Genomic DNA, 16,509 nt, shown 5'->3' with positions numbered 1-16,509 from the left:
ATAAAATAATTGTTTTGAAAGTGAACTGCTACAACATGCCAAGTACAAATGATACAAAAGATATGCAGAAACTTATGCTAGATGTTCAAGTATAATATTCTCTGGATATTGTTTTTTTTTCTTGTTCAGCTTATTCATATCTTTGTGGGAGGGCTGCTGGAAAATATGTGTGCTAGGTGATTATTATTTTTAATTCCTAGTTTCCTTATTAGGAAGCACTCCCTTTTGCATGGTGCACGTGCTGAAAGATTTATGCCCCTGTGGGTTAGACAGCTAGTCAAGTTGTTTCGGTGAAGCATGACAGCTGTTGGTCAGTTTTCAGATGTTAAGTATGCTAGCACAGCTGTGGGATGTAATAGGAAGATGAAAGCATTTAAAAAAACAGGTCCATAGCCACTTTTTACAGAGATTAGATTGCTTTGCCATTGCAGACTTTTATGCTGGGGTTGCTTGGTGGCCTTTCCAGAGATAGTGCTGGGAGTGTAAGCTTGCTGATTGATAGCAGGTCATGCAGACTGCAGTTGTATGCACACTTGGCGAGTAAATCCTGTTAAACTCAGCGAGGCTACTTTATGAGTAGACACAGGATTGCACTGGAGGTCTCCTTTTTATCTTGCAATTTCTCTTGAAAAGCACAGTAGATTTATAAATGGTCACTGTGATAGGAACCTGAAGGTCTGAACAGCTCTTTGTCAGGTCAAGGCCCTTCCAAAGGGTTACAATAATTTTTGTAAGGTTAAAACTACTACTTATTACTGATTATAGCTATTTTAATATTTATATAAGATTATGATTTAATAGTATTAAGAAATATAGGAGAATATAGGAGAATAGGTTTGAAAGCCATCAGTTGGGGAGCAAGGAAGTCACAGGCTTATGCAGCCAAATGTTTTATTTACTTTTGTGTATTAGATGTTATGTTGTATGGAAATATATGTAAAAACCAATAAAAATAATTATAAAAAGACCCTTCCGAAACTTATCGATGGGGTTGTGCAGTCCCCGTCCCCCCCCTGCCCGACACCAATTATGGATTCTGTGAATGGAATGCAGTCAAAAAAAGGAGTGGATATTTTTATATGCTGTGTATATGAAGCTTGCATTACTTCTCTATAAATATCAGGATGACCCATTTCAGAATTTGCAACTGGGACTTTGAGACCAGTTCAAACTAGAGAAGTTGCACTTGAGTCAATGGCACTTAATTCCAAGTACGCCTAAACTAATGTGCTTAGAAGTAATCTGCATTTATGTCTGAGCAAACAGGCACTGGGCTGCACTATCTGTGGGGCTGTATTCAACAGAGCTGCTCCATTCATACAAGGACTTCTGCTTGTCCAATGGAATTTCCCTTCTCCCTCCTTCCATTGAGCACCCCCCAAAAAAAAATCTGTTGTTTGGGTGCCCCCAGCCCTCCAGAGCAGATGTAGGGAGGTGCAAGGACATGAGAGGGAGGGGAAAGTTATGCTATGAAAGTGGAAGTCTTTGCACTAATGGAATGACATTGTTGGAGGCAATTCAATCCAGTTTTTTATTAATCTCTTTTCTATATTTATATATTGTCTAATAATGAAAGTTATTTGGTTTTCTAACAGTAGAACAACTTGGAATAAAAGTTAAAAGCATGAAACCTAAATATAGCATAAAACAACAGTACATGATAAAACCAACAGGACAGTGCTAATATCAGCAACAACAAAATCTTTGGTTTTTAAGTGCCTTAATCTAAATTCTGTTTTAATTGAAAAGAAAACCCACTGCTTCAAATAAATTCCTTTCTTTGTATATGTGCCCTTTCTAGAGATAACCATTCTTCTTTACATTCCTGCTATTTCTTGTCCAACATTTTGTGCTCCCCAAATGCAAAAGATAAAAATTATGCCTCTACATAAGATTTGGCAATGAGGGTGGTTGAGGAGTGGGATTTTTTTTAAGTATGTGCTGCTCTTCAACAGATTGTAGGGAAAGCATCTTAGTTTATATGAGGCGGCTCCCCGGCCCCCACACCAAAGATAAGGGCCAACTTCTAGATTAGGATTTGCTTATGGCCACATTCTCTTACAGTGAGCCAATGGGGGAAGGGTGGAGTGCCTTCCACTGGAGCTCAGAGAAAAGCAAAAGTTTCTTTTAAGTTTCTCCACTCTGTCAGCATAAGAAGCATTTGAAGTCTGTGCCACAGTGGCACATTTAATTCCCTTGTACTCCATTGGAAACTGCCTCGCAACACTTGAGAGAAGACAGCTGCTCATGTGACTGTGAGAGAGTACACCCAAGATGCCTTTGTAACCTAGGGTTTTCGTATATGGCAGAAGTGATGTTGGCTTCATTCTCACTGAGGTTAGAAACTTGTATCTTGGCTCTGCCACTTCAGATTCCAAGCGAGCGCTCAAATGATAGAATGTTCTTCCATGATTTCCACACATGTGCCCACCCTGCCCAAATACTGTGAGTGGTATTGAACTAAGTAATTCCAAAAGCAGAATGGATTCTGCTTATGCAAGGAAATTATCTCCTGCCGTCACACGTGTTGTGTCCCCCAATCACCGGATTTGCTCCAGAGGGTTGGAGGAGCCCCCATAACAAATTTAGAGGGAAGAGAGATGAGGAGAACATTCTATTTGCACGAGGGTGGAGGTGTTTGCTTGCTCTGAGGTGGGTTTGCACTTTCCTTGAAAGTCCAGGTTCACAGCTTGGGTGTGATTTCGGACATGGCGCTAACTGGGTAGGCGCAGGTGGCAGTTAGGGGTGCTTTCTGCCATCTTCAACTTTATGCCAGCCGTGACCCTATCTTGAGATGTTGAACCTTGCTTCTGTTGTAAGTGCTCCAGTGACTTCCAGGCTATACTTCTGTTATGCATTATATGTAAGGCCACCTATGAAGATGGTTTGGAAATTTCAGCTAGTGGAGAATTCTGCCAGTCGCTTACTGGTTTGAGCGGAACAGGCAGAGTATGTTACACAAGTACTGAGCCAGCTGCGTCAGTTGTCAGTACGTTTTCAGGCCCAATTCAAAGTGCAGATGAAGACCATTAAAGCCCTAAATGGTTTAGGACCAGCTTACCTTAAGAACCACCTTCAACTATATCATGTTGTCCATACCTTAAGATGTGCTTCTGCAGCCCTGTTGAGATGCCTGCCTTTAAATTCCAATTACAATTAGGTTGCTGTGTAATAAAATTGAGCCTTTTCAGTTGGGCTCCCCAAATAATGTAATGGAATTCAAATCCAAGTGAGAGCAGGCAAGGCTCCCCCCCAAATAAATATATATATATATATATATATATATATATATATATATATATATATATATATATTTTAAATGGGCCTTTAGGATATATGCTTTTTATCATGAACCTTGAGAGCTACTTAAGGTCTGTAAATTGGATGTTGTCTTTTAGACTTATCAGGGTTTCTTTTCCTTTTACTGTATAGTATGCTAGTTTATGCAGCTTGGATGGAAATGGCTATTTTGAGTGATTTTATTGGATACAGTATTTTAATAATTTTATTCTTGATTTTTTTGCGGATTTGTATTGTATGCAGTTTTAAACTGCATGAGGGGCATGCTTTGCCTAAAAAGTGGTCTAACAGCCTGTTAAACAAACAGATGAACAAAGAAACATACATAGCTTTTACAATAATAATGCATTCATCCATTTCCAACATCACATGTTGACCCTCATTAGTGATGAGGCTCTATTTTTTTCTACCAAGGAAGTCATCTACCAGCTGATCAGCTTGGGAGAGCCACATCCAGCATGGTATGGGAGCATGAAAATGGAAGTGAAGTATTGGGTTCCCTGCATTTGGGATTCCCAAAGTTTTCTTTTTAAAGTCTTTTGCTTCTGTGTTGCTGGTCTTACAGTAGTTTGGCTGCTATAGTTTTTTTTAAAAAAGAAATAGCCTTAGTGCCTTGTAGGAATCTTTTTGAAAGTCAAGAATTCAAAGGTCATATGTTATTTAATCAGTGAGCTATTACAGAGCCTTAATGCCATTTGTTCTTCCACCTTTTGTTGTTTACTGGCGTACGGAAAATCTTCAAGGGTGGCTTGGAATTTTGCAGCCTTATAAGCTGCCAACATTCTCTGGCTTTAACAAAACTAAGCATTTTGCTACCACACATTTGTGCAGTGATCCTAATTGTTGCTCTATACTCTCAGTTCTTAAGTAAAATGAGTCAAAAGCCCCAAAGACCCACTTTTGACAGCACAACACACACTATATTCAAACAGGCTAGAACGGCTTCACTTGAGCATATCATGTCACTTGAGCATATATGATAACCTTATTTGACCAATCCTCTATTTTGGGTATGATGTAAACGCTGCAGTTTGAGATTTGACTACAGTATCAATCTCCTTGTGCAGGGCTCAAACTATAATTCATGAATATTGAATGTACTGGAAATACATATTTAAAGTATTAACATTTCAAACTTCAGAAACGGGCATCTTTAATGTTCTGAAATATGTTTTATTTTAAGCAATCTGTTTGTGAAAGATATATTTAAAATAGCTTTTATCCCTCTTACTGAGTGGAAAAACTAAATACCAATACTGGAGTCAATAAAATATCAAGCTGTAAAATCCAGCTTAAAACTGAAAAAGTGATGAGATAACAACAAAGCTGCCATCCTAATAAATTTCCAGCAGAGTAAAGCAGTTTTGGTTTGGCACCTAAAATATAAAGATGCAGTACCAAGCAAATATTTCTGTGCAGGGTGTTCCATAAGTTGAGTCCCTCCTGCTCAGAGAGCCCTATCCTCAGGAGCAGGCCACAGGGTGGGGCAGCAGGGCTTACCTGACCTGCAGGCACCTGTGTTGCTGCTGCTGCATCCTGGGATAGAGAGAGGCCGGGGAGGTCTCTGTGTTGAAAATGCACCAACAGAGCCAATCCTCTCCTACTAGTGCATTTGCACCATCCCAGCCCCACCACTGCCTCCCTGCTCCCCCATTTCGTCCCAGTATGCAGTAGTGATACAGGCAACTGGCAGTGAGGTGAACAGTACTGTCCCAGCCCATCATGCTGGATTGAGGTGACTGTCCTGTTTGCCACCTGCCGAATGTGCCACCCCTTCAGCAGAAGAATAATTTAACATAATATGATTTTGAAAGCAAATATTCAAATATTCCAAATTGGTTTTAAAGAGGATTTGACTCTTTTTGAATTGAGTCTTAAATGGCTTGTGAAAACCCTCTAGATTTTTGTCTTTGGCTGTGTACATATCATTCATTTAAAACACATTTCAATGTGCTTTAGAATGGGGGGGAGGTGAGGTTGATTTTTCTTTTCTTATCAAGGTACTACAGTGTGTACCAGATACACAGATTTATAGCTTTTACAATGAATTTAATTCTATTACAACAATATTTGAATCTTGCTACACGCCACGCGGCTGCTTCAGGGGGAAGTTGAAAAGTGTATACAGTATAATAGTACCTCTGCAGCTTCACTGATGGTAAGCATAATGTGACTTGGTAGAGCAGTGGTGCATGTAAAAAAGTATTTCAAAGACTAATATACCCTGTTTCTCCTATTTTAAGACGTAGTCATAAAATAAGCCATAGCAGGATTTTTAAGCATTCAAGGAATATAAGCCATACCCCGAAAATAAGACATAGTGATAGGTGCAGCAGCAATGCCAGCCGTGGCAGGAGGAGGAGGAAAAAAACAAGACATCCCCTGAAAATAAGCCATAGTGGGGGTTTTTGAGGAAAAATAAATATAAGACAGTGTCTTATTTTCGGAGAAACACGGGTATCTTTCCGCAAGATAATGATAATTTCGGTGAAGCCAGTTCATTTGCTATTGTGTCTATTAATTTGAAGATATGAAGACATACAGCAAGCAGCGAAAAGAAAATAATCTATGTTGTTCAAACTATGAACCTTTTAGTGAAAAACTACAGTTGATCTCATACACAGTTTGATTTTGTTATACTGTGGTACACACAGCCAGATATTCTGGTAGGGTTTGTGTGTGGGGAGAGGTGTTCATAGCAAATTTAATGCATACCTTAAAAGATAAATAGTAACTAGAGCAGAATTTGACTGCTTTCCCTATTGCAGTTTTCATCCTTGTGACTGATCCTGCCTGTAATTTCAGTGAGTGTAATTTCTAACTTGGAAAAGAACATGTTTGACTTGTAAGAATTTCAGCATTCATAGTTGCAGAGGAAAAACTGATTGTCACCTGATGAATGTTTGGAAACCAAAAGAAGAACAGAGAAACCCATCTATGATTAAGAGTTCTTCCTATGGTTAATTCCATGAGACCAGGCATCTATTGTAGCCATATTTTCCTGCAAACATTGTTTGTTAGGAGCAAGGAAAGGCTCCACAGTTTGCAAATGCCAGAAATCCAAGTTTACCTCTGCCCAAGGATAGGAGGATCAAAGATGAGAAGGATGGCGGCAGGTCCTTTCAAAGGTTTCCACCACCTTGCTGGTCTTTGAGAGCCCAGTGAGCCACATGATATGTAGTTGCCCTCATAAGAGCTCATGAGAGGCTCCTCCCCAGTCCATGGCAGCCACTGCCCTGCCCCACAAGTTGTCTGGACAACGTTGATAAGCTTGCTGAGTCACGTGATCCCTGAAACCAGCAAAAGAGGTTGCTTGGGGGATGAACCATAGCTGTGGAGAACAGGAAACTGGCGCATTACGAAAAGTCATGATCATGTCATTCATATTGTTAAGCAGAGAGAATGAGGGGTTTTTTAAGGCTCATAACTGGTGGGGGTTTTATTTTTTAGAAAAAAACTAAAGATTGGAGTTTGAATGGAAATGATAATTTAATATTCTGCTGCTCAGAGATATTGTTCTCATCATTTTAATGCTTTTCATTCCTTTGCCACCCCCTTTTTTAGGATCTGCCACGGGTACGATTCCCTCCACGGTCTTGTCTTACTCAGACTATATTTCTCGTCCTGAAGACCATACTAGTCTCATTCGCTTTGACAAGGATGAGACAGAGAAAACCTGCCGTGTCATCATTATTGATGATTCGCTTTATGAGGAAGATGAAACTTTCAACGTCACATTAAGTATGCCAATGGGCGGACAAATTGGAACAGAATTCCCCAGCACCAAAGTAACCATTTTAGCTGACAGAGATGATGGTGAGTAGAAAGGTCCACAAAAGAGACATGCTTCATCAAACTGTATGATATGAAATGCATTTTTCATATTTTTCTTATTTTAGCTAGATATATTATGATCAAGATTGAGGCCCTGGTCAAGTATTTCAGTAAGCTGTTCCTTGTTCCTGAATAACATCTTGCTTCCTCTTAGAAGTAGATTATGGTAAAAATGTAGTAGCTACTTCTTCTTAAGTTAATAATGGACTTTTATAAAGCATTGTTACGGTATATAAGTTCTAAACAGTCCACCTAGAAAATTACACATTTTTATAGAATTATATATCCTATATGTTATATTCTATGGAAACAAAATGGGTTAGATCTGGATTGTGAGTTGAACCTAAGGCCTTATTGGAAGCAGTGTGAAATGATAGTCATGATTTCAGTTCCCATTCAGAAGAATGGGACATATGTGCAACTAACCTCGACTGAATCCAACCCAATGACAACAATATGTTGCCAGGACTTGTTGCTTTTCAATTTGGATTTCTGTAATGTTGCAGCTGCACACACTTATGGAAGTAAGCACCCTTCATCATTTCTATATTCTGCTTACTTCAAAGCAGCTGCATTGAAGATCAGGTTATAAGAATCCTTATTGTTTTCCTAGTACAAAATGAAATTTCCAGACAACTCCTGTCTGAGACGCATTTACAATTGGTTGACTTTAGGGTTCTGTGAGTGGCATGGGACACTTCTGCTGCTGCAGAAAGCAGGGGGGGGGTAACAGCTTTTGCAAACTCCTCCTTCCCCATGCAATGACTTGTGGCCCCTGAAAAATTGTTTGTAGATAGTGCAAGAGGAGGGAGGAATAAATGGCAGTCGCCTCCTCCCTCCTTTCTTCAGCAGAGGCTTCTGCTGGATCCCAGCATGGGAGGGACCCTGGATCCAACACAGTAAGTCATGTGAACACCGAGCTGATGTATGTTTTAAAAGATGAGAGGTACGTTAATGTTTGTGCAGTGTTGATTAAATTTATGCAGGTTAAAAAGTTGGTCAGTGTGCCATAATGCCAGAGGTTTGTAAAAGGATTTCATAAGACTACAGAGCTGGTTCTCATTATGAAAGAAGGTTTTTAATTTCAGGTCTTTACAAAACAACGAGTTAATCCTTTTTCATTATCAACACTCTGAGCAGGCTTTGTGTAATATCTAATGTGTAAGATCAGGAACAGTGCATTTATTCTTTTAATAGGTGTGAGTGTACATCAGTGCTCCCCATCCCCCCGAGACTCTAAGCAGTGCCCATTAAATGATGGGCACTTAACTTCCTTAAACAATAAATATTCTGAGGCCCACTTTCTCTGTGCAAAAATCAAAACCTACCACTTGGTTTTAAATGACATTCTGGTGTTTATTCAAACTAGAAAACAACTTTTTGATCAAATGCTGATTGCATACTCTCCAGAAATTCAAGGACTTGGGACAGATAGCAGCAAACAAATAGGCTGAAAGACAATATTTTGGTTTCCTCGGCGGAGAAAGGAAGAGAATGGGCCAGAGAAATCCCCAGTGAGTGGAGTTAATCAAGCCATAATGGCCTTTTAACTAGACAGAACTTGTCCAAAGGCCATTATATTTTCCACTTGCATTGCATCCCTGCTTCTTTATCCTATTTTGCTTAACAGGAAAGCAGAATAAAGAGGGAATTAAGCCATTGTGAAAAGAAGAGAATTACTTTCTTTCCCAGACTTTGAAGGCCAGGGTTTCCTTGACTTCCTGAAAAGTCCACTTGGCAACAACGGATGAAGCAGCTTCCCATGCTGTGTACTTGTCTCAAAACTAACGACATTAATGGGCACAATAACTAATGTTCCGCAGTGTGTTTCTTATCTCAACTTGATTTGGCGTTAGGATAGTCTGCTTGTCTGACTTCGGCATAGAGCTGTCTGTCTTCTGTTTCATTTGTGAACAGTATTAAGCATGTAAGTAGTTCAGCTGACCAGTTGTGGGTTTCAGTGCTTTGCTTAGAGGTGACTTACAAATGTTTTCTGGATTACTGTATTCTTTAAAAAACCTATTTGGCGTGTAGGATTTTCTTTGGAGAGGAATCTTCTGAGTGCAGGCAGTTGCAGGGGGACTCCAGCAATTCTGAGTCATGTTGGACGAGCATGAAAAAGCTTGTTTCATTTTGGAGTGTAGAGCTACAAGAATGCATTGGAGAGGGATCATGAAGACAATAGAAGGAACAGAAAATAAATTTGGTAATAGACTAACAAGGATTGGGGACATATTGCTGCTATAGATAAAATGTTGAAATAATAGGTAAGCAATATAGAAGATGAAAGGTTAAAAACAACTGAAGCTAAAACAGGAAAATTTAGATGAGACCTTCAGGCTGCTTGGAAAATATCTTACATGGCAAAAGGAGCAGGGGATAAGGTTATGGTAAAAAACTAGGAAATGATCTTTGGATTAGAAGTATGGAAAGTGGCAATATGCTAGCATACTTGGAAGATTTGCTTACGTATTGTGTTAGACCAAACGCAAATGAAGATATCAAGACTGACAAAACTAACAGAAGAGTTGGAAATAGGAAGTAACCCAAATATATACCGGTAGTAAATGGATATCAAAGCATAGAGTAGCAATAGCCCTTTTTATCATCCAAAACTTGCAGCAAAGGGTTTATGTGTACTTATCATACGTTTCCCACATCACATTTTCTTTAAAAGGAGAAAACTTCAATTTTTTAAATTTATGGTAAGACTTGTTAGATAGATCTTTCAAGTAAAGGACTTCAAGAAGGGTACATTTTCACTTTTTAAAAAAGATGTGAAGATTAGTCTGTTCACACACAAAGTAACAGAGAGATTAGTTAGAAATGCAGATAAGTGGAGGGAGGGAAAAATAATAGTGGCAGAAGATTTTAATGAGTGATAAATGAAAAATTAGACAAATCAAATTAGTATTCAAGTTGTGCACAGCTTCCTAAGGTGTTCCAACATTTCCAGCTAAGAAATGACATGTGTTTGGCAAATCTTAAATGAAGATCAAATTAATTATGCATACTATTCATGCCACTATAATTCATACTAAAAAGTAGGGGGGTTTTTTCTCCACTTGCATATTATTTCAAACATAAAAACAGCAAAGATTGGGAATAAGATTTATGTCAACTATGTAGTAATCAAAGGAATGAGTCTGGAAACTGAAGAGGTTTTTGTTTTTGGTTTGTTTGTTTTTAAAGGGCAATTGGAGATTGAATAATAATGTTACAAAATAGAGATGTTATAAATTTAATAGTTCAATATATAGATACTTTATGTTGTAGAGGAAGTAAGGCTGCCCACTTTCTCCTTGGTACTTAATTGCAATTCTCAGTTTGCACATCTTTCTAAACCATGGTTTAGTGACACATGAAGAAGTCACAGCATGCCTTGGAGCCCAATGCAGTTGGGAGCAGCTTTCCTCTTCCTCTGAATCTCAACTTGAAATGTCATCTGGACAAGGGATCTTGGCTTGAAACAAACTCTGGCCACTTTCAAAACTTCAAACCGTGGTTTCTGAAACTGGCTTGTTTGTTGTGAACCACAATCCCTGACTTAAAAGTGCCCAAGTCGTCCTCCTCACTGTGCATGGGTAGGGACAGGAGCCCTAAAGTCATGGCAGGTCAATCCCTGCTTGTGCACATCTTGCTAAACATAGTTTAGTGTGATCTGCAAATTAGTCTTGCATGTCAGTGTTGAGAACAGAGGGGAAATAATTTAAATTGGATAATTGCTGGAAAACTGAACAACAGAATGTAATTATCAGCTTGACAGATTAGGCGGTGTTAGAAAAGAGAGCAGAACTTTGGATAAGGAAAAATGTATTTCAAGGCAATGTTTATAGATAAATACAGAAATTTATCATGAAGTATTTATCAAATATTTTTTTTGTGGCAGTGACATTTTACAAATTCATTATGATGAGATTTGTGCACAGTTATTGTCAGTAAAATAAACTTTAAGAGTGTTTAAAGCAGTATAAATATACATTCCACTAGAGGTATTATTTACAAAGTTCACTGCAGTTTTCTTCTTTGTGTTAGAGTCAAGTCCAGCCTTTGTTGACCTGGTTCCATACTCCTGGGGACTGATGAGAGTAGAGGGTACCAGGTTGACAAAAACTGGCTGACACAAGGAGGAACAATGAATGAACATTGTAAATTACCTTTTCATTATTGAGGCAGGCCAGGTTTAAATACCCCAGAAGCAGGCCAGAGTGAAACCTTTTGGCTGCCCCCCTGGGTAGAGCCCGGCATCCAGTCTGGCTGTGATTGGCCAGATATTGGGCAGGCTAGCATCCACTTCCCAGGCCAGCGTGAGGCCAGTTTGGAGTCGCTCCGGCCTGGGAGAACACCTCCTGCCATGTTCCACACTGGGTCATGGTGCGAAGCAAGCACCAGACCTTGAAGGTAAATTGCCTTTTCATCATTCGTATATTTTTTTAAAAAAACCTGTATTTGCTTATAAAATTATTTTTAAAATATCCACTGTAAAATATTTGTGCTGCGTCATGTTAGTGAAAACTACAAAACTGTGTATGGCTTGATCTTTTTCCTGGGCCTATCAGTTCTGCGACAGAAAGAGAAATAAATTCAACTGTTATCACCTAACTAATGTTCTAAGGTTTATTGAAGGAGAGAAAGCTGTAGAACTGCAATTATTTCCATATAGTGTCTGAGTGGTGGCTGAGGGAGAGAGAGAAATTGTTCTGAGAGAAGACAATACTGTAATTCAGAGAGATCACTATCTGATACCCATCTGTCATTCACTCAACAATAAAGTAATTATACATAGTATTTCCTTTCTGTAAATCTGGTATTAGAGCTTGAAAGAGATAATATTAAGTGGTAAAAAAAACCAACCTTGAATAAAAACTAAATTTAAAGTGAAGATTAAAATGCTTGGAATATCATGTTTCTTTGCTCTATCTGGGCAGGAAAACAGTATATTTGGATCTGATGGACCTTGACATCTAAGTAGGAAATCATATGGGAATTCAGATGTGAGATCCCTATCCATTATTAACACCGGATTGTTAAGCTGGGCTGTTCAGTATTGCCACTGATCCTATTATGCCATTTCAGTGCGTTTCAGATTGAGGGCAGCTGAATGCAGGGAAAGGAGCTCTGAACAATGGCAGCAGTCGCTCCTAAGATCCCAAAATTTATCCTGTTTCCCAAGCATCTAATGCCTCCTTATGGGGATCAACACAGAAGTGAGAAACGGCTGCGTGCACAGTCACACCGTACATTTAACTCTCACTCCCCTGAAACTGGGGAACCATAATTTGTTAAGGTTGCTGGGAACTGAAGCCCTGTGAGGAATAAGCTGCAATCTCCCCCCCCCCACCCCTTTAGGATTTTTGTTCAAACAATTTTTTTGTACTTTTTCAAACTTTAGACACTTATGATACCTTCCTCTTGCACGTGGGTGATGATGTTTGAGCTGCATGAAGACTCACACTCGGGAAATGGATTTGCTATTGGTAAATATAGCATGGCATTGGTTTTTTAAGTTAGGGAGCACTCTTTAAGACCTAGTTTCTTTGAGTTTTGTTGTCGTCTTTCATTTTGACAATGTGCAGCAACGCACACTGTGGGGCATTAGACTGCGGAAGGACCTGGCTTCTGGGACTCTGGGAGTGATGTGCTGCCAACCTGCTCTTCTGGACAGATCTCAGAGGAAGCCACTTTTGTGCATTCACAGCAGAAACTGGCTCTGCACTGTGAAGGTAGACAGGAAATCAGTGATATTACAAACATACTACAATTGTTACTGCTTTTTGTTTTTTTAAAGTAATGAATATACATGTGATTTTATAAATGCACACGCAATGTTTTCTAAACATTTCTAAAGTATCAAGAATGATCAAAACAGGCTGCTGAATCATGATTCATTGCACCCCACTCTCAAATGTGCTGTCAAGGTGATGGAAATCTGGGCTTGACCTGCAGGAGGGGAAAGCACACAGCAAGTTTTATACCTTTGTACAATATGCACCATTTAGCTTCTCTCCCCCCCCTTCCCCAGCCTAATGGGTATATTGCAGGACAAGAGCCTAAAAAAACTGGTCAGGAAACCATGAGTATAAGTTGTATGGGCTGCATGCAAGGGTCTCTATTTGTCGCTGATGAACAGTTGATGGGGCCAGAAAGTAGAGTAAGCTACAGGTCTTTAGGCTAAAGTCAATACAGGCATACCTCAGGTATATTGTGAGTTCACTTCAGGCCACAGCAATAAAGCAAATAATACAATAAAGCAAGTAACACATTTTTGTTTGTTTCCCATTGATATCAAAGTTATGTTTACATTATACTGTGGTCTATTAAATGTGCAATAGCATTACGTTTTACAAAAACAATGTACATGCCTAAATTTAAAAAATACTTCAATGCTAAACAATGCTAACCATCACCTGAGCCTCCAGCAAGTCATAATCTTTTTTCTGATGCAGGGTCTTGCCTGCAGCTGCACCCACATCCTTGTAAGGTGCAGCAGGAGTTGCTTTGCAGCAGGGACAGGCTCCTGCATCCTTGTCTTCAAGTCCTTTGATTTGTTTTTTAAAAAAACAAAACCTGCAATATTTTTGAAGAGCAGTAAATTGGAGTGCAATAAAATGAGGTATACCTGTATAAATACTTGATCCAACTGGAGTTCTGCGTATTGGTGATGCAGGAATATTCATGCTCTTGCAAGGACAGCAGACCAAAGGTTCTGTCAGTACATTCATGTATGTTCTGCATTAAATTATTTTAAGTAAGGCATATGCTTGATGAAGTAAATGCTTAAATTGAATTTCGAAAGGTAATCAGTGACCTGTTGATCTGTAACATCACATGATGATTCCTTTTAATAAAAAAAAAAGCTTCACAAACAGGTAGTCAAGACAAAAAGCCAATCCTTTGATCTTGGTTTTCTAGATACGGCTGAATAATATGGCATTTGCAGCAAGCCCTTGATCATACACTAATAGTAAACTGTGGGTTCTGTGTTATTTTCTTGTTCTTCAGAAGCATGCCTTCTGATCATGTGTAGCTGAACAAAGGGTCCAGTTGTACAGTAATGAGCTTTGAAGACAGAGATGCAAACAAGTTGTGATTTTATAAGGAAACGGAAATCTTACCATGGTTCTCTACTACAGGAATGTTTAAGTGGCATGGCAGGTAGAACAGGTTTTGGGTCCAGTGCTTGTGCTTTTAAATAATCAAGGGAACAACAAGGTTATCCAGATAGCCTGAGTAAACACTGTAAAGTCTTCTTTGAGGAAAACAGAAATAGATTTTAAATTAGCCATTGGCTCAAAAGATTTGTGGCTGATACTAAGTAAATTAAAGGGTTTTAGGGGAAAGGCATTTCCTTCTTTGATATAGTTCCTGCTTCATTAGCTCATATATTTCAGAGCAGTGTAACTTTATCAGTTTTTTTCTTTTAATTTACAAACATTGTTATCTGCTGATAAATTTCCTCATAAAGAAACATTTGAAAATGTGTTTAAAATAGCTTGTTTTTATAATTAAAATGGAAAATTGTATATTTATATATGCATATAAACAGTATCGAATCCCACATAGCGTTAACCCTATGTTTCTGATTCCAAAAAGGTGTTCCCTTCTAACCAAGGTGGAATCTAGAAACATATAAAAAAACTGTGAATTAAATTTTTTAAAATTTGTTTTAAAAGTTTTGAAAAATATATTCAATTTGCCATAGCTCACTGTAAGGGGGTGGGCTTACAGGGAGCAGCCACCCCCCCATCAAATTCAGCTCCTCGGACAGCAGCGGAAGGACAGGAGAAAGGAAGCAGGAAGTGAGCAGAAGGGACCAGGGCTCAGGCAGCATACAAGAGCCCTTCCTGCAGCCTGGAATATCAGCAAGGAAGGAGGGGCCAGTAGAAAGTTCAAGCGGGGAAACAGCAGAGGAGCGTCCTTTCAAATTCACCCGGGAACTGAGGAGATCAACGGCTCGCAAACGCAGGGGGAGGAGATTTGGGGTCCCCAAACTACTCTGCTGGGGGAGGAGCCGAAAAGCGCCATTGGGAGAATCTGATAGCAATGAGTAGACATGTTTTCCTGAAGCTCTTGCTTTGTAAATACAGTAGCTTGTTTAATAAAAGCACTAAAGACAAGATGGTTTAGTGTCGTTGCTTGAGGGTAGCCAGCAACCTCCGTGACACTTACCATCACCATCTAGTGTCACATTTGTATAATGCACTTTGCAACACAATTAAAATGTTTCATTTGTAGCTGTATAGCAGAGTCCCATGCTTTGCTAGAGGCAGAGGAGAAGAGTGAGTGCTAAAATACAATAGCAACCTCAGCCTGTTGTTCTCTGCTCCTTCTGACACCATTTCTGCTGTTGGATGTGTGCTCATTAAGGCATTAGTGGCAATTGTTTCACAATCTGGCCACCTACTTAAGGAAATCGTTGAGCAAGAAAAGTCTTTAAAGGCTCTTATTATTTAACCTATTTCCAGTGGCCTGTCTTTGAAAGATTGTTCTTGGGATACCATGGGCAGAATAAGTTAATGTGGAATATTTTGCTGCCATAAGAAAAATGACTTCATTGTTACTGGACTACCTTATTGTAAAATATCCTGACTTTATTTATTTTGCATTATTGGTTTTGCTTGGTAGAGATGGAAAATGAAGAACAAGAAAAGGACATAATTTCTCTTCTGACTGGGGTGTAGCTCTAGCTACACGGGTTGTTGTCTTGCCAAGAGAGAAGAGGAGATATGTTAGATAGGCCTCTGTTCTCTTCCAGTTATTAGTGGGTTCCGCCTCAAAGCTTGCTGGCAGTGGGTTTAGGTCCATCTAGCAAGAGTGGATTATATTTCAGAGACAAGTGATTAAATCCCTGTAATAACTGAGGCGTGACTAGGGTCATGTTCTGAAGGCCTCCAGTCATGTCTGTTTAGTAGTCTCCTAATTAATTTTTGTATGAATAGGAAGAGTAACTATATTTAATTAAAATGTTGAGGATGCTATATAATTGCTCCTGCTCTTTTTAGTTTCTGTCCACAAACTGAGGCATGCACACTTTGTGCTTAATTCATTAAGCAACAGGAACTGTTACTATTGAGCCGCCATTGTTTTCTAGTGGTGCTTACAGTGGGCATCCCAGGACAGCCCCACTAAAAGGAATGGAAGTTGCACCAGTGGCAGTGCTCTGGTGGACAAACAGTATATACAAAACAAAAGAAACTGGCTCCCCCCCCCCTGCATCTTGACCACACTTGCACGGTTGGATGGCCACCTGTCATGTATGATCTAATTGAGATTCCTACATTGCAGGAAGTTAGACTTATGTGGCCCTCAGGGTCCCTTCAAACTCTACACTTCTATGATTTTGTGCTTCTTCTACTATATCCTATTATGTCTTGG

General features: G+C 39.3%; 1 protein-coding gene across 1 annotated transcript in view; it reads left to right on the top strand.

Moving 5' to 3' along the window:
- FREM3 (FRAS1 related extracellular matrix 3) overlaps positions 1 to 16,509 on the top strand; it is an 87,426-nt gene that overhangs the window by 39,806 nt on the left and 31,111 nt on the right. Inside the window, exon 6 of the mRNA XM_035112018.2 lies at positions 6,865 to 7,116. Coding sequence (XP_034967909.2) covers positions 6,865 to 7,116 — 252 coding nt within the window. The remainder of the gene's footprint in view (positions 1 to 6,864; positions 7,117 to 16,509) is intronic.

Source organism: Zootoca vivipara, chromosome 9 (assembly GCF_963506605.1).
Source record: "Zootoca vivipara chromosome 9, rZooViv1.1, whole genome shotgun sequence".
Taxonomy (NCBI): domain Eukaryota; kingdom Metazoa; phylum Chordata; class Lepidosauria; order Squamata; family Lacertidae; genus Zootoca; species Zootoca vivipara.
Note: the sequence above shows the minus strand (reverse complement) of the source record. Positions and strands in the feature narration are given on the sequence as shown.